This window comes from Theropithecus gelada, chromosome 5, assembly GCF_003255815.1.
Source record: "Theropithecus gelada isolate Dixy chromosome 5, Tgel_1.0, whole genome shotgun sequence".
Lineage (NCBI taxonomy): Eukaryota > Metazoa > Chordata > Mammalia > Primates > Cercopithecidae > Theropithecus > Theropithecus gelada.
Genome location: NC_037672.1, coordinates 89933587 through 89949499, shown reverse-complemented (window position 1 = coordinate 89949499; position 15913 = coordinate 89933587). Strand labels below are relative to the sequence as shown.

At 42.8% G+C, this 15913-nt stretch overlaps 1 protein-coding gene across 1 annotated transcript in view; it reads right to left on the bottom strand.

Annotated features, from left to right (window-relative positions):
* Positions 1-4394: 4394 nt before the first annotated feature.
* LRRC66 (leucine rich repeat containing 66) overlaps positions 4395-15913 on the bottom strand; it is a 30318-nt gene continuing 18799 nt past the window's right edge. The window contains exons 3-4 of the mRNA XM_025385852.1: positions 8499-8688; positions 4395-6943 (exon numbers count right to left, since the gene is read on the bottom strand). Coding sequence (XP_025241637.1) covers positions 5136-6943; positions 8499-8688 — 1998 coding nt within the window. The 3' untranslated portion in view covers positions 4395-5135. The remainder of the gene's footprint in view (positions 6944-8498; positions 8689-15913) is intronic.

Genomic DNA, 15913 nt, shown 5'->3' with positions numbered 1-15913 from the left:
TCTCATGTAGGGAGGCCAATGCTGTGTAATGACAGAATTTGTAACAGGGAAATCTAACTTAGTGTGGGGTCTGAGATGTCCTCCCTGAGGAGACAACAATATGGCGGACACCTAAGTGGGAATGTGTCAGCTAAAGGAGTGCTTGTTTGTGAAAAAGTGCTTTGGGCGGAGCAACATGGACAGGAACGGGGAGATGGACAGGCATATGTATAACCAAGTACCCCCTCTTTTCTAAGAGAAAAAGAATGGATTATGTTTTATTTTTTTCCTTCTTTTCTCTTCCCCCTTTTCCCTTGTTCCTCACTTCTTAGCTCTTTATAAATGAAATTATAACCTTTACCTTCCCTTCACCAGACACTTCCTACAGAGCAAGCTTATCTATTAGCTTGGTGCCAAGGTAATCTGGCAAAAGTAATGGCAAAAACTGCAATTACTTTTGCACCAATCTAAAAACTATGCACCAGAGAGGGAATTCTCCCACCAAGAGATGGCCTCAAGAGACAACAGTCAATTTACAACCTGAAGGGTTCTCGCAACAGAGCTCTCTCTCACCTGGAGTGGATCTCAAGACGGTGGCCACCTTACAACCTAGCTCTGCCCACGATGGTGCCAGCTTGGTAGATACAGCACCAAAGCGAGTCATGCAGACCCTACACCTGCTTGCTCCCTCTCCTGCATGCCATTCATGCCAAGTCCCTGCTTAAAAGCCTCTGCTTTCTGCCCCAAAAGTGAAGCGATATCCTTAAAGGCAGGAATCTGTACTTCTTCCCCTAAGCTATGCTTTTGAATTAAGTCACTTTCTTTATGTCAGACTCAATCTTGTTAATTGGACTCTGCAGGTGGTGAGTGACTGAACCTCTTTCAGTTACATGTGGAGATTTAGGGAAACAAAAAAAACTATAGTCAATGGATGGTGTCTACTCAGGGAAGCCACATAATCATATTTGCATTTTAGAAACCACCCCCTGGCTGCAGTGTGAGGAATAGTAAAGAGATGTAGGGCGGGAGGTGTGATGGTTAATTTTTATGTGCCTACTTGATGGGAAGTGATGCCCAGATGGCTGGTAAAACATGGTTTCTGGGTGTGTCTGTGAAGGTGTTTCTGGAAGAGATTAGCATTTGAGTCAGCAGCCGAATAAAGATCGCTCTCACCTATGTGGGCAGGCAGCACCCAATCCATTGAGGGCCTAAACAGAACAAAAAGGTGGAGAAAAGAGGGCTTTGCTCTGTCTTCTTGAGCTGAGACATTATCTCCTCCTGCTCTTAGACATCAGCACTCCTGGTTCTCAGACATTTGGACTTAGACTGCAACTCACAACACTGGCTCTCCTGGTTCTCAAGTCTTTGGGCTTAAACTGGAACTCTACCATTGGCTTTCCTGGGCTTTGATCTTAGAGACAACAGATTGTGGAACCTCTCAGCCTCCATAATTACATGAGCCAATTCTTCATAATAAGTATTTTTCTATCTGTATGTATCCTATTGATTCTGTTTCTCTGGAGAATAATGACTAATACAGAAAATACAGAAAGCACTGTTACGATAGATCTCAGAGTGTCAAGGTGAAAGCTTGTCAAGGCAAAAGCTGTGGCAATGTGGACAGAGAGGATGGGATATGTTTGGAAGGTACTTAGGAGCTAGAATTGGCTGTAGTTAGTGACTAATGAGTTAGATAAGGGAAAGGAGGAGAGAGACATCAAAAGAATGACTCAAATTTCTGGAAGGAGCAGCCGGGTAGCTAGTGAGATGAGAACACAGAGGATCAGATTCTGTGAGTGGGGAGGGTTAGGGAGAGCTGACGGGTTTCGTTTTGTATACACTTAGTTTGAGGTGCCCATGGAGATAGCTAATAGACAACTGGATGTGAGTGTAAAGCTCCAGAAAGATTTCAAAGCTAAGAGTTATAGAAAGGGGAAATATCAACACTTAGCTAGTGGTTGAAGCCATGATGATTGATAGCTCACATGGAGAAAGTGAACTGAGTGAAAAGACCAGAGGACCAAAGACCAAGCCCTGAGAAACACACATATTTATGAGGTTAGTATAAGAAGAGGGGTCAGAAAAGGAGCCTGAGAAAGAATCACAGAGAGCCAGAAAAATTAGGAGGAAGTGTGCACTGGATATTCTGTTTGCCCCTCCAAATCCACTATCCTTCTCCATCCTGCTCTGTGGCCTGGAAGGCTGCTTGCTGTGGATCACATCAATGCCTCTCTTGTCCTCTGGCTTCAAGAGTTCAGCCACTTGGGGTCATGGCCAGGAGATTGGAGAGTGAGAAGAGAAAGGCTGGGGTGATCACCTTCTGGCTTCCTTCTGCTGTAAATGGATTGTTACTGGCTATGGTCTGCCAAAGACCAGGGCTCCTGCTAGGCAACCTCATGGTTGCAACTTTGCCTTATCTCTACATGTCTAAGGGTGTCAAGGCTGTCCCCTGCTGCTAGCCTATAGGTCCATCACCTTCCCTTGCTAGTTTACCTTAATCCTAGATCTTTGCAAATGATTCCTTCATTAAACTCTCTTCAGTCATCCCTGTTTCTTGTCATCTGTGTACTCCTGAGACCTCATCTTTACAGAGATGTATCACAAAAGCCACTGAAAATGAGTTTCAAGGTGGGAGTAGTCAACGGTGGTCAAAGAAGGAACCTATACTTCTTCCTTAAGCTAAGCTTTGGGGAATGCTGAAGAGGTTTTCCTTGGTGAAGACTGAAGGGCCCATTGTATGTGGCAACTGGAGGTTGTTGGTGACCTTTACTGGCACAGGTCAAAAGAAAAGTGAGCCAAAGTCAGGCTGCAGTGTGCTGAAGAGGCCATGGCGAGTTGCTGACCATCACTTTGAGACACCTAGCTATGAGAGAAGAAGGTGGCATTTTGAGGGAGCTGCAGGGTGGCATTTTCTTTTAGTATCCAAGGGACTTGAGCAGGCTTATCCTGTGGGAAGAATACATTAGATAGGGGGAGGTTGGAAGAGCATGCAAGAGAAACATGAATGGACCCATGACCTTGGGTCATGAGAGGACATGAATGATGGTAGGTGTGCACATAAGAAGTGCACATAGCTATGGAGTAGGTGAGTGAGGAGCTTCTTCCTAAATATTCTCAGTGAAAATTCAAGGACAGTGAAAGTTCAAAATAGCAATTGAGGAGAAATTGATAAGGGGCCCAGAAAAGGTCTAAAGGGTTTGCTGAAATAAATAAATGATTAATGTTACATGACATAAACCAGAATGTAGAATGTGCAGTTGAGTGACAATGTGATGAGATGAAGTCGGAAAGGTAGGGTGTGTCTAGATTATGGAATTTGGTTTTTATACAGGCAGTGGGAGTCATCAAACATTTTTGAGCAGGATCATGATGGGTTAGATATAAGATTATTTAGGGGTGAATGAGGGTCAAGGAGAAGTACTAAAGGTCACAATAATCTAGGTAATAGACAAGGGATGTGCTTTATTTGGGGATTGAGAGCACATGTAACAAAGTTAAGAGTCATTGAGGAATTAGATCTGGTTGGACTAGTGATGATGCCAACAGGTGGACTAGGGGGCTCTTAAGGCCCTTCCACAGAACCCCAACACCTTCAACCTTAGTCTACCCTAAATAAATATACACTGTAAGTAAAAACAGTGTGTATTCTATGCAAACAATGGTTTAACACAAATTGGCTAGCCCTCCTCCATATTATCAAGCCTAAATGTCCACCTGTATAGACATTCAGGAACTTCCACCACACAGAGCTTAGAGGCTGCTCAGATATAGAAAATGAAAAGGAGACAGATAAGTCAGAAATTTTAACTGGGTTTACTGGGTGGATGTTATGATACTGTTGACCAAGAAAGGGAATATGAGAGATTATATTTGTGAAAGGAAAAGATGAATTTGGCCAGACACAGTGGCTCATGCCTGTAATCCCTGCACTTTGACAGGCTGAAGCAGGAGGACTGCTTGAGCCCCAGAGTTCAAGACTAGTCTGGGCAATATAGGGAGATTTTGAGTCTATTACTATTTTGTATAAAAAAACAACAATGAATTTTAGATGGTCAGATGACCTATATGAATTTGGGCAACTAGGGTTAAGAATGCGAGTCTGGAGCTTGGGAGGGAGGTAGGACTTGCCATGCAGGTCTGGCGTATCTGTGTAGAGCCGGTTGCTGAGGCAGTGAGGTTCAAGGAGAAAGGAATCATAAAGAAAGACTAGGAATAAACAAACACCCTTGAGGAGTGCTGTCTTTAAGAGGGCAAGCAGAGGGGGGATATCAAGAAGGAAGATGAGAAAATATTGTGAAGCAGAGGATGAACAGAAGGACACAGCTCATGATGGCTAGAGTGTAGCAAGTCATGCCAAGGAAGGGCTAGGCAAGGATATGCCAGAGAATCTTTTTCTTTATAGAAATCATCAATTCTTTTCTTGAAAATTGATTTTTTAATTTACACTTCGTTCTAAAAAGTGGTCCCACTTCTCTTTTAACATAACTTATTTAAAACCATTTATAATTACTCAGAATTTTCTCAATTTTGCAGTTTCATGATCAGCCTCCAAAAAGTTGTGCTAGTGTGCGTTCAGAATTCATTAAAATCTATCCAGCATTTCCACTTAAGTGCTTCAATATGTATGAAAAAATGTCACTTGAATTCTCTTTGATGATAAAGTTGAACATCCTTGTCTTTGTCATCCTAAAGCTGTTCTTTTCAGAGAGCCAAATCCCATCAGATTGCTCCACGTCTGTATTTGAGAAGGAAAGTTAGAATCATTTTGTCTAACTGCAACAGATTATCTTCTGAATATTTATCCCAACCTATTGATGAAGTGCTCCTGTGTTCTTAGTGAACTGGTTTCATTTGGGAGCTCTTGTAATAATGGTGCATGGTTCTTGGAATGATCTCAAAATATTCCCCTCTTTCTCTTTCACACTGAAGAGCAGGTTCATCCCCACAGGATGTTAACAAGTGTGTTTAGCTTATAACCCTTCTAGAATCATCCTCCTCAAGTGGGCCCACAAAACCCTCATTTGCATCAGTGTCCACCTGGTTGGAATTCATGTTGTCTCCTTCAGGATCTTGTTGTGAAGGTTTTAGTTTTCCCCTGCCATGATCATTAAAGGAATATTGTTTAGAGCTGTGAATATTTCCTTAATGAAAGTTTCTTATTTTAAAATGTCTGAGTCTCTTTCATGGAAGGCAGCCTTATCAGGGTCTGAGGGAACTTCAGCAGAACATGGTGGTGTTTGTTGTAAAACATCCATATTAGAAAATTCTAAGTCTCTAAGTGAGCAATGCCATTCTGCTGCCTTGGATTGAAAAGCTGTGTCATAATTATAAGTAAACATGCCCGGAATCTTATCCCCTAAGGCACTATTCCCCAGTGACCTGGGCCAGGGTGATGGGCCCTCAGATCTGTCAGTGTCAGAGGCATTTTCCAGATGAGTCTTGTACACACCAGAGTCTGGAGTGGAAATGAGAGATTTTTCAAAGTGATCTTCCTGATTCTTGCATTTCCCTGGAATTGTTTGGAAGGTGACATTGTCCTCAAGACTGTCTATAGCCGTCACATTGTCCTTGCTTGCCCCTGAGCTCTCGTCCTGCAGGGGCTCCTCGTCAGGTGCTGCCTCTTCAGTCTTGCTCCTCGCACCTTCTGAACTTATGGAGCTCAGAGTGAACAGAGACCCCTCATCAGAGTCACAGTCACTCTCCAACTCACAGCAAGTGTCAGAAAGAGTGGATTTCTGCACTGGTTCCTTGTTAGCAGGAGTGATATCCAGGCCACCATCCCATCTTGGAGGAAAGACTGATGGGTCCGTGTCTCTTGGGTCACCGTGTGGAACCTCGCTGTAGTGGGCTGAAAGTGCTCCCTCAGCTCTTGCCCCCGAGAGCCTTGGCTGCTGTATGCTCAGCAAATCAATGGACGAACTCACTTGCCTTTCCTTAGAAAATTCCATCTGCAAGTCCCAAAGTGACTGTTCAGTGCCCCCTCTTTCCTTACTGTCTCCAATCCTCTGTGCTTCTGCATGTGTTAGCATTTTACAGAGGGAAGCTGTCATTTCTCCGGAGAGGGACGGGTCTAATTCATTGGAATCATAACAGCTTGAGCCAGAGACAGCGTGAGAGGAGCCAGAGACAGCACGAGACGTGCCAGCTACAGAAGAGACGCCCACTGAATGTGCACTGAGAGACTCTTCCTGGGCCACAGTTTCATAAGTCCGTTCTCCAAGAACATCATTCCTATGGATGTGATCCTGTGTTGCTGACATTAGTTCATGGTTACCAGCATGTGGGTATCTCTGGAGAATGGAATAGACTGCACTATCATTTCCACTTCCTGTCCCGGTGTTGTCCCCGCACTGTCCTGAGCTCTGCGGACTGCCAGGATCCTTCCTGCTGCTTCCCAGAGTTCTATCAGGAATTATGGTGGCATGTGAGTGTGGCTGTGTCGCCCAGAAAGGGGTCTGGTTCTTGTAGAGGCTTAGATGAGGAAATGCTTGGCGCAGATGGGACTCTGGGTGTGGTGTGTGCCCCACAGCTTGGATGTCATCGTAAAAGCCCTCGTTTGAACACGCGTTGTCCAGGCTAGGGCTTTTGTTCTGGCACTTTTGTTGCCACAGTCTGTCAACATAAGGCCTTGTGAAAGCCCCCAGGCAGAAGGCGACAAGGAATGTGATGAACACTGACAGGCACACTGCCAGAGCCAGGTCCTGGGGAGCGTCCTCCTTTCTGCCGGCAGCCTGCACATCGCGCCTGCTTCTAACACTCCTTGGCAGCCATCTCTGCTTCTCCCTGAGACCAGAGCTGGTCCTTGCCTTCTTCCCCAGAGTGGAAACACCCATGTGCCTTCCTCCCTGGGGCCTCTCTGCTTTGCTCCTTATGAGGCTTTTCACGGGATGCAGATGAATGGGAGGAAGGCTGGTTTCCCTGGAAATCCTGTTCTGGGGAGTACCCCCATTGGCCTCCTCACTCCCTGAAAGTGGGATTAAAAAAATACACATTAAGCAAACATTGAAATAAGATTGCAGGGACTTTTCTTCTTTCTTTTTTTCAGAATTGGGGTCTCTGTGACCCAGCATGGAGAGGGGTGGCACAATCATAACTCACTGAAGCCTCAGATTCCTGGGCTCAAGCGATCCTCCTACTTCAGCCCCCAGAGTAGCTGGGACTACAGGTGTGTGCCACCACGCCTGGGCTGCTTTTTTTTTAATTTTCCATTTTACAGAGACAAGGGTTGTAACTACGTTGCCAAGGCTGGTCTCAAACTCTTGGCATCAAGCGATTCTTGTCCCTTGGCCTCCTGAACAGCTGGGACTACAGGTGTGAGCCACTGCCCCCAGCTCCAGATTCTAGGGGTTTCAGAAGCTTCTGTGAGTCCTCCTCAGTCCTTATCTAGCTACATGTTAAAGTGTACATTACATCATGATCAGCAGTTTTAAAATATTGTTCATTCATTCGTTTTTGTTTAATGCCAACAGCATGTTTATGGTTGTATGCATTTATACATGGCTATCAGGCTGAGGTCTGTTGCTGAGAGGTCCTGGAGGTTGTATGTACCTTAGGCTTCCTGCCTCACTGCTGCCTGTGGGAGGAAGAAGCCAGACTAGAGGGACAGCCACATGTACATGGCTTCTCCTTCCTCCATAATCTTACCTACTCCATGTACTAGTAAACAGCAAAAATATTCCGTTTTCTTTATTGGTTCCTGACATTTCGCTCTCTACCCTCAGAATGTCAGTTGTGGAGTGAAACAAATGTAGCTGATGACATTAAGACTTCTCTCTGATCTTCATGAACTTCCTCTAAACCTGGTAGGCATGGCCATGTTCCTACTTGAATGGCAGTCCTGAATAGAACAGAATCTATGACTCATTTTTTTTCATGGACTTTTTTTTTTTATATATATGAGGTTGAGATTTAGCCAAGGTAGTTAATGTAAAAAAAAGCTTCCCAGAATGTTCAACCCCAGTAACATATTCCAGCACTTTGGGAGAGGGGCAAGGAACAAATCAAAGGAAAATATGCTTTTGTAATATGTGTGTGTGTTTTGTGTATATAGAGGATCGCACCTTTAGAATGTTAGCAAACATCTAAAATAATTATATTTCTAATTTTAAAAGTTCTTTCTTTAATAGGTTATTTGTTAGGAATTTGGATAAAACTGTGACATTAAATTTTACTCAATTTTTAATTCTTGTCTAATGCCAACAGCCTGTCTAGGGTTCTTGAGAATAAAGTTTGGTGTGTCAGAACAAAACTCTCTTCTAGTGGAATTCCTCCTTTTGACCAAATCCAATTGATGCTGAGTGAGTTGAACTGTGTTTCTTTGACCACATGAAGAAAATAATTGATGAACAGAGGAAAACAGTTATTTGGCACCAGTGATTTTTCTATGACACAGACTGACTGATGCCAAGGATCAGCACTTTTGCTTTCAGGGGGACTGTCATTATTACAAATAAGACTAAAATGTTTATGTGCATTTTTCAGTATAAACGGAGCCTTTCAGAGAGACGTTACTGACTTACCTATACACCTGTTGCAAATGACATTCCACATTTTCCTCCAGGATTCAGAAATAAAATTTTGAAAGACTGTCACACTATCATCACACTGCCAGTGATTATCAGCCAAGTCAACCACTAGATGGGGAAATTCTAAAGCTATGATCATCATTGGTAGGATGGTGGACAGATCATTGTTGCTGAGGTCTATGACCTGTTTGAGAAGAAAGAAGTTTAGGATGGTCTGTGGATAAAGACATTTAGAGATAAAATAAATGAGTTACAGAAAAATACTGTTTATGTCTCTGTGGAGGCAATATGGATTTGACACTGGTTTACAAGTCACGGAATAGTGGGTTTTAAGTCTCTGTTCTACCCCTAAAAAGTTTACAAGTCTTGACAAATTGTTTACTTTCTATAAGCCTCCCTCCCAGGGTTGCTGGAAGCATTAAATGTATGTGAAAGCTTTAAGTATCATGCCTATATTTGATGCTTAATCATTTTCTCTTCCTTCTTTCCTGAGTGTAATTTGTATTGTTAAATAAAACCTAGATGCTCATGTTATCAAGGTCTAGAATTGGATACCAGGTCAAGAATTTCTAGAACTACACCAATCTTAAAAGCAGCAGAAAATACTGGATGATGAAAATGTAGAACACAGAACTGTGGTTGACCAGAAATCTTATTTATTTATTTTTTCTGGTAGAGATGAAATCTCACTATGTTGCTTAATTGGACTCAAATTCCTGGGCTCCAGTAATCCTCCCAAGGCCTTGGCCTCCCAAAATGCTGGAATTACAGGCATGCACCTGGCCTCAAAGAGAGGTCTTTTGAATCAAATATTATCTCAAGAGTAGTAATACATTTCTCTGCATCCGTGGCTATTCAGTACATGCAGTATGACTAATTTTTCTAGTCTGATCAGAAATCAAGGGGAAAGGGGAACAAGAAGGATCCAGTGTCTCTAGAAACAGAAAGCAGGATCTGTATACGTCGGACATGACAGGAGCATGACATAGCAGGGAAAGCACAGTTAGGAGGAGCTTTAGCTGCCATTTGCAGAGCCCTGCTGGGTCCCAGATATGCCAGTAGGTACTTCACATACATGACCTCTGATCTTAACAATTTCCTCATTTTCACCTATTATACAGAGGAAGAAGCTGGGTTAAGTCACACAGTATATCCTACATAGACCCTAGCACCTAGTACACAGCAGGTACTGTGTAAACAACAGAAAGGAAGGAAGGAATGAATGAAATGGTAGAGCTGAGATCTGATCTGGCTTCATAGTTGTGTGCCTTCCACTGCAGAACATACCCTCTTGGAGTCTGAGCCCCTGCAGCACTTGAGTGAAGGAAGGGCTGTGTTGAGGAGGCCTGGGGCAGAGGCACCAGAGTGGCTCATGAGGTTTGGCGAGAGGCAGATGGTTATTAGGAGAAGAGAAAATCATAAAAATGAAAATACAGTCCTTGCTTTCAAAAAAGAGGATGATGAATAAAAGCTAGAAAGGCTGACTGTTATCAAGGCCAATTGTTTTATAGACACCTGGGAAAAATCAGCACTTACGTTTTGGGTTATGTAAATTCCTAAAGAAGGGCTTATTCAAGCAAATAATCAAACAATGCCACAAACAAGACCATTACATACAGAATCACAATTTTTTTGTGAATTTGGGTAGTAAGCGTGAATTTTCCATTAATGAATAGCCAAGCAGTGTTGACTCTCAAAAGAAGGTTGCCAGAAATTGGAGGTAGGAGACTGTGGGATTGGAAAGAAAAAATATTTGGCTTTAGCCTCATCTTGGTGAGGATCAGTAGCTTTCTTATATATTGCTTGACAACAGATTGAAATATTCTGATTTTTTCAGGTAATTATTTTCTTTTAAGTGCATGTCTGCATTTATTTTTTGTCCTAGCATCTTATTATATTACAAATAATGGAACCAAAAGCAAAACTGGAGGGAGGATAGAAAAATTAATAAAATGACTCAGGAGGAACAATTTCTGAGAGAGGAGTAAAACAGAATGGTACAATTTGGCTAAAGAAATACCCATCTATCAGCATTTGAAAGGGGTATACATTATGGAAAGATTGGGAGAAACATATATAATATTGCTTCACAAATCACTGCATTTAAGAATGGGATAAGATTAGGAAAAGAAGTGCTAATTTGAAATGTCAGTGAAACTTATTTCATCCATCAAAGCATGGTGATGAATTTATGCTTGAAAAATCTATCTGGCTTCTGAAAAGATTTCCACATGGGAAATCACATAGAATAGCGCAAGTATTAAATTCATTGCCCAGAAGACAACAACATCCATTTTGATATTCAGCATTTTTGGTACCAAATATGTTCATCATGTTCCAAAACCAGTTTTTAGAGATATTGCCAAACATGCAGAAGGGATATTAGAGGAGAAGAAATGGTATGATTCTAGGGCAGTTACAGTGCATTGAGAATTACAGCTGTATATAAAACATCCTCGAGGTTGACTTTTAGTCTGGCTGTGGCATCCATTACCTGTGAGCTGCAGAAGACTCATAGAGCACAATAAAATGCACAGGAAATACAACAGATGAAGGGCAAATTACATATGCAAGGAGTATACAATATACTACCGATTAACTACCAAATTAGGTGGACCTTTCCATCTGTCCTCATGACTACTGTAGCAGACACACTCTAGGATGGTCTCCAATGATCCTGCCTCCTTGGTGATCAGGCCCTTGAGTACTCTCCTCCCCTTGGGTGCAGGCAGGACCAGTGATTTGTTTCTAACCAACAGACTATGGAAAACAATGGAATGCCACTTCCATGATGACATTTATGAAGAATTATAACATTCTTGCTAGCAGACTCTCTCCCTCACTGGCTCTGAAACAAGCTGCCATATTGTGAACTGCCCTATGGAGAGGCCCACATGGCATAGAACTGAAGGCAGGCTTTGTCCAACAGCCAGCAAGAAATTGAGCCCTTACTCCAGCAGCCCACAAAGAACTGAACCCTGCCGACGGCCACATGAACTTGGAAGAGAACCCTTTTCTAGCTGGGCTTTTCAGTTAGATGCTAGCCTTTGCCAGCACTTTGATTGCAGCCTCTTGAGAGACCCTTAAGTGGAGACCCCAGGCAAGCCATGCCTGGATTCCTGTCTCATAGAAATTGTGAGATAATCTATGTTGTGGTTTTAAGTTCGTAAGTTTGTAGTAATGTATTATGCAGCAATAGATAACTAATACTCCTATCCATGTCCATCACCAATTTATTCATTCCTTTGTTTATTTGATAAGTATTTTAAAATATGTGTTAGGTACCAGGCATATGCTAAGCATGGGAAAAGAAAACAGATACGATGTATGTCCTCAAAGAGTTTACCATAGGGTAGAAGGGTGTGAGGGCACAGGCATTAACAACTAATCATACCTAAAACTAAGTAATTTCAGCTGGGACAAGTGCAATGAGAGGAAATGTATAGCATATTATAAGTGTTTAGGAAGGGGAATTAATTTAATCTGGAGGCCCAGGGAAGGCCTCCATGAGGAAATAATATTTTAGCAAAACTGACAGGATTAACAGAAGTTGGCTCCAGGCAAAGGACCAGCAAGTGGGGAGGAGTTGAAGTGAAAACAGAGGCAGGAGTGCAGACAGCCAGGGAAGAGGCTTGAAAGGAGACTGGAGAGGCAGTCAGGGGTCAGATCCTTGCAGTGAAACCTTGGAAGGGTTTTAACCAAGAAGTGGCAGAATCAGATTTCTATGTTAAAAGAGCAGGAGACAGTGGCCATTTTAAAATTTCTATACACAGACTACATTTATAAAGTGCTTACTGTATTCTAAGCACTGCTCTAAGCACTGTATATGTATTAAAACAATTCTCACAAAACTCTGAGAGGAACTAAATTATCTTCATTTTTCAGAAGAGAAAAGTGAAACACAGAGAGATTTGATAACTTGCTTAAGATACTGTGGCTGGAAAGTGGCTGAGGTTAAGTTTAAGCGCAGGCAGCTGGCTCAAGGCCACACTCCCCATCACTGCTTCACTAGTCTCCCTTCTGCAGAAGAGGGATTCCAGGAGCCATTCTGGTTGGAAGTGGGGAGTTGGAGGCTTATCTTGCAGCTATGCCTGAATAGCACTTTGCAGAACACTGGGAAAACCTGTTTTCTATGTTGGCATTGCTTAATATGATAGCCACACCAATAGATGACTAACACACCTATCCATGTCCATCAGCCACTTATTCATTCCTTTGTTCATTTAACAAGTATTTAAACATATGTATCAGGTACCAGGCATATGCTAAGCACTGGAAAAAAAACACATATCATATATGTACTCAAAGAGCTTAAACGTGGCTATCGAGCAATTAAAACAGGGGTGGTCCAAACTGGGATGTATGGTAAGTGCAAAATATCCACCAGGTTTTGAAGACTTACTATGAAAAGGGGATATGGGGGGGTGCACCCAAGATGGCCGAATAGGAACAGCTCCAGCCTCCAGCTCCCAGCGTGAGTGACACAGAAGACGGGTGATTTCTGCATTTTCAACTGAAGTACCGGGTTCATCTCACTGGGGCATGTCAGACAGTTGGCACTGGTCTGCGGCTGCAGCCCGACCAGCGAGAGCTGAAGCAGGGCGAGGCATCACCTCACCTGGGAAGTGCAAGGGGGAAGGGAATTCCTTTTCCTAGCCAAAGGAAATTGAGACACACAACACCTGGAAAATCGGGTAATTCCCACCCTAATACTGTGCTTTACCAAGGGTCTTAGCAAATGGCACACCAGGAGATTATATCCCACACCTGGCAGGGAGGGTCCCACGCCCACAGGGCCTCCCTCATTGCTAGCACAGCAGTCTGAGATCTAACTGCAAGGCGGCACCGAGGCTGGGGGAGGGGTGCCCACCATTGCTGAGGCTTAAGTAGGTAAACAAAGCCACTAGGAAGCTCGAATTGGGTGAATCCCACCACAGCTCAAGAAGGCCGGCCTGCCTCTGTAGACTCCTCCTCTGGGGACAGGTCATAGCTAAACAAAAAGCAGCAGAAACCTTGGCAGAGGTAAATGCCCCTGTCTGACAGCTTTGAAGAGAGCAGTGGATCTCCCAGCATGGAGGTTGAGATCTGAGAATGGACAGACTGTCTGCTCAAGTGGGTCCCTGACCCCTGAGTAGCCAAACTGGGAGACATCCCCCACTAGGTGCAGACCAACACCTCACATCTCACACGGTGGGGTACACCCCTGAGACGAAGCTTCCAGAGCAAGAATCAGACAGCAACACTCACTGTTCAGCAATATTCTATCTTCTGCAGCCTCCGCTGTTGCTACCCAGGCAAACAGGGTCTGGAGTGGACCTCAAGCAAACTCCAACAGACCTACAGCTGAGGGTCCTGATTGTCAGAAGTAAAACTAACAAACAGAAAGGACACCCACACCAAAACCCCATCAATACGTCACCATCATCAAAGACCAAAGGCAGATAAAACCACAAAGATGGGGAAAAAGCAGTGCAGAAAAGCTGGAAATTCAAAAAATCAGAGTGCATCTCCGCCTCCAAAGGAACGCAGCTCATCACCAGCAACAGAACAAAGCTGGATGGAGAATGACTTTGACAAGTTGAGAGAAGAAGGCTTCAGTCAATAAAACTTCTCAGAGCTAAAGGAGGAACTATGTAACCAGTGCAAAGAAACTAAAAACCTTGAAAAAAGATTTGACCAATGGCTAACTAGAATAACCAATGTAGAGAAGTCCTTAAAACAATTGATAGAGATGAAAAACATAACACGAGAACTACGTGACAAATGCACAAGCTTCAGTAACCGACTCGATCAACTGGAAGAAAGAGTATCAGCGATTGAAGATCAAATGAATGAAATGAAGTGAGAAGAGAAGTGTAGAGAAAAAAAGAGTAAAAAGAAATGAACAAAGTCTCCAAAAAATATGGGATTATGTGCAAAGACCAAATCTATGTCTGATTGGGGTGCCTCGAAAGTGATGGGGACAATGGAACCAAGTTGGAAAACACTCTGCAGGATATCATCCAGGAGAACTTCCCCAACCTAGTAAGGCAGGCCAACATTCAAATTCAGGAAATACAGAGAACACAACAAAGATACTCCTCGAGAAGAGCAACTCCAAGACACATAATTGTCAGATTCACCAAAGTTGAAATGAAGGAAAAAATGTTAAGGGCAGCCAGAGAGAAAGGTCGGGTTACACACAAAGGGAAGCCCATCCGACTAACAGCAGATCTCTCAGCAGAAACTCTACAAGCCAGAAGAGAGTGGGGGACAATATTCAACATTCTTAAAGAAAAGAATTTTAAACCCAGAATTTCATATCCAGCCAAACTAAGTTTCATAAGTGAAGGAGAAATAAAATCCTTTACAGACAAGCAAATGCTTAGAGATTTTGTCACCACCAGGCGGGCCCTACAAGAGATCCTGAAGGAAGCACTAAACATGGAAAGGAACAACACATACCAGCCATTGCAAAAACATGTCGAAATGTACAGTTCATTGATGCTAGGAAGAAACTGCATCAACTAGCGAGCAAAGTAACCAGCTAATATCATAATGACAGGATCAAGTTCACATATAACAATATTAATCTTAAATATAAATGGACTAAATGGTCCAATTAAAAGACACAGACTGGCAAATTGGATAAAGAGTCAAGACCCATCCGTTTGCTGTATTCAGGAGACCCATCTCACATGCAGAGACACACATAGACTCAAAATAAAGGGATGGAGGAAGATCTACCAAGCAAATGGAGAACAAAAAAAAGCAGGGGTTGCAATCCTAGTCTCTGATAAAACAGACTTTAAACCATCAAAGCTCAAAAGAGACAAAGAAGGCCATTACATAATGGTAAAGGGATTAATTCATCAGGGAGAGCTACCTATCCTAAATATATATGCACACAATACAGGAGCACCCAGATTCATAAAACAAGTCCTTAGAGACTTACAAAGAGACTTAGACTCCCATATAATAATAATGGGAGACTTCAACACCCCACTGTCAACATTAGAGAGATCAATGAGACAGAAAGTCAACAAGGATATCCAGGAATTGAACTCAACTCTGCACCAAGTGGACCTAATAGATATCTACAGAACTCTCCACCCCAAATCAACAGAATATACATTCTTCTCAGCACCACATCGCATTTATTCCAAAATTGACCACAGTTGGAAGTAAAGCACTCCTCCGCAAATGTAAAAGAACAAAATTATAACAAACTGTCTCTCAGACCACAGTGCAATCAAACTAGAACTCAGCACTAGAAACTCAATCAAAACTGCTCAACTACATGGAAACTGAATAACCTGTTCCTGAATAACTACTGGGTACATAATGAAATGAAGGCAGAAATAAAGATGTTCTTTGAAACCAATGAGAACAAAGATACAACATACCAGAATCTCTGGGACACATTTAAA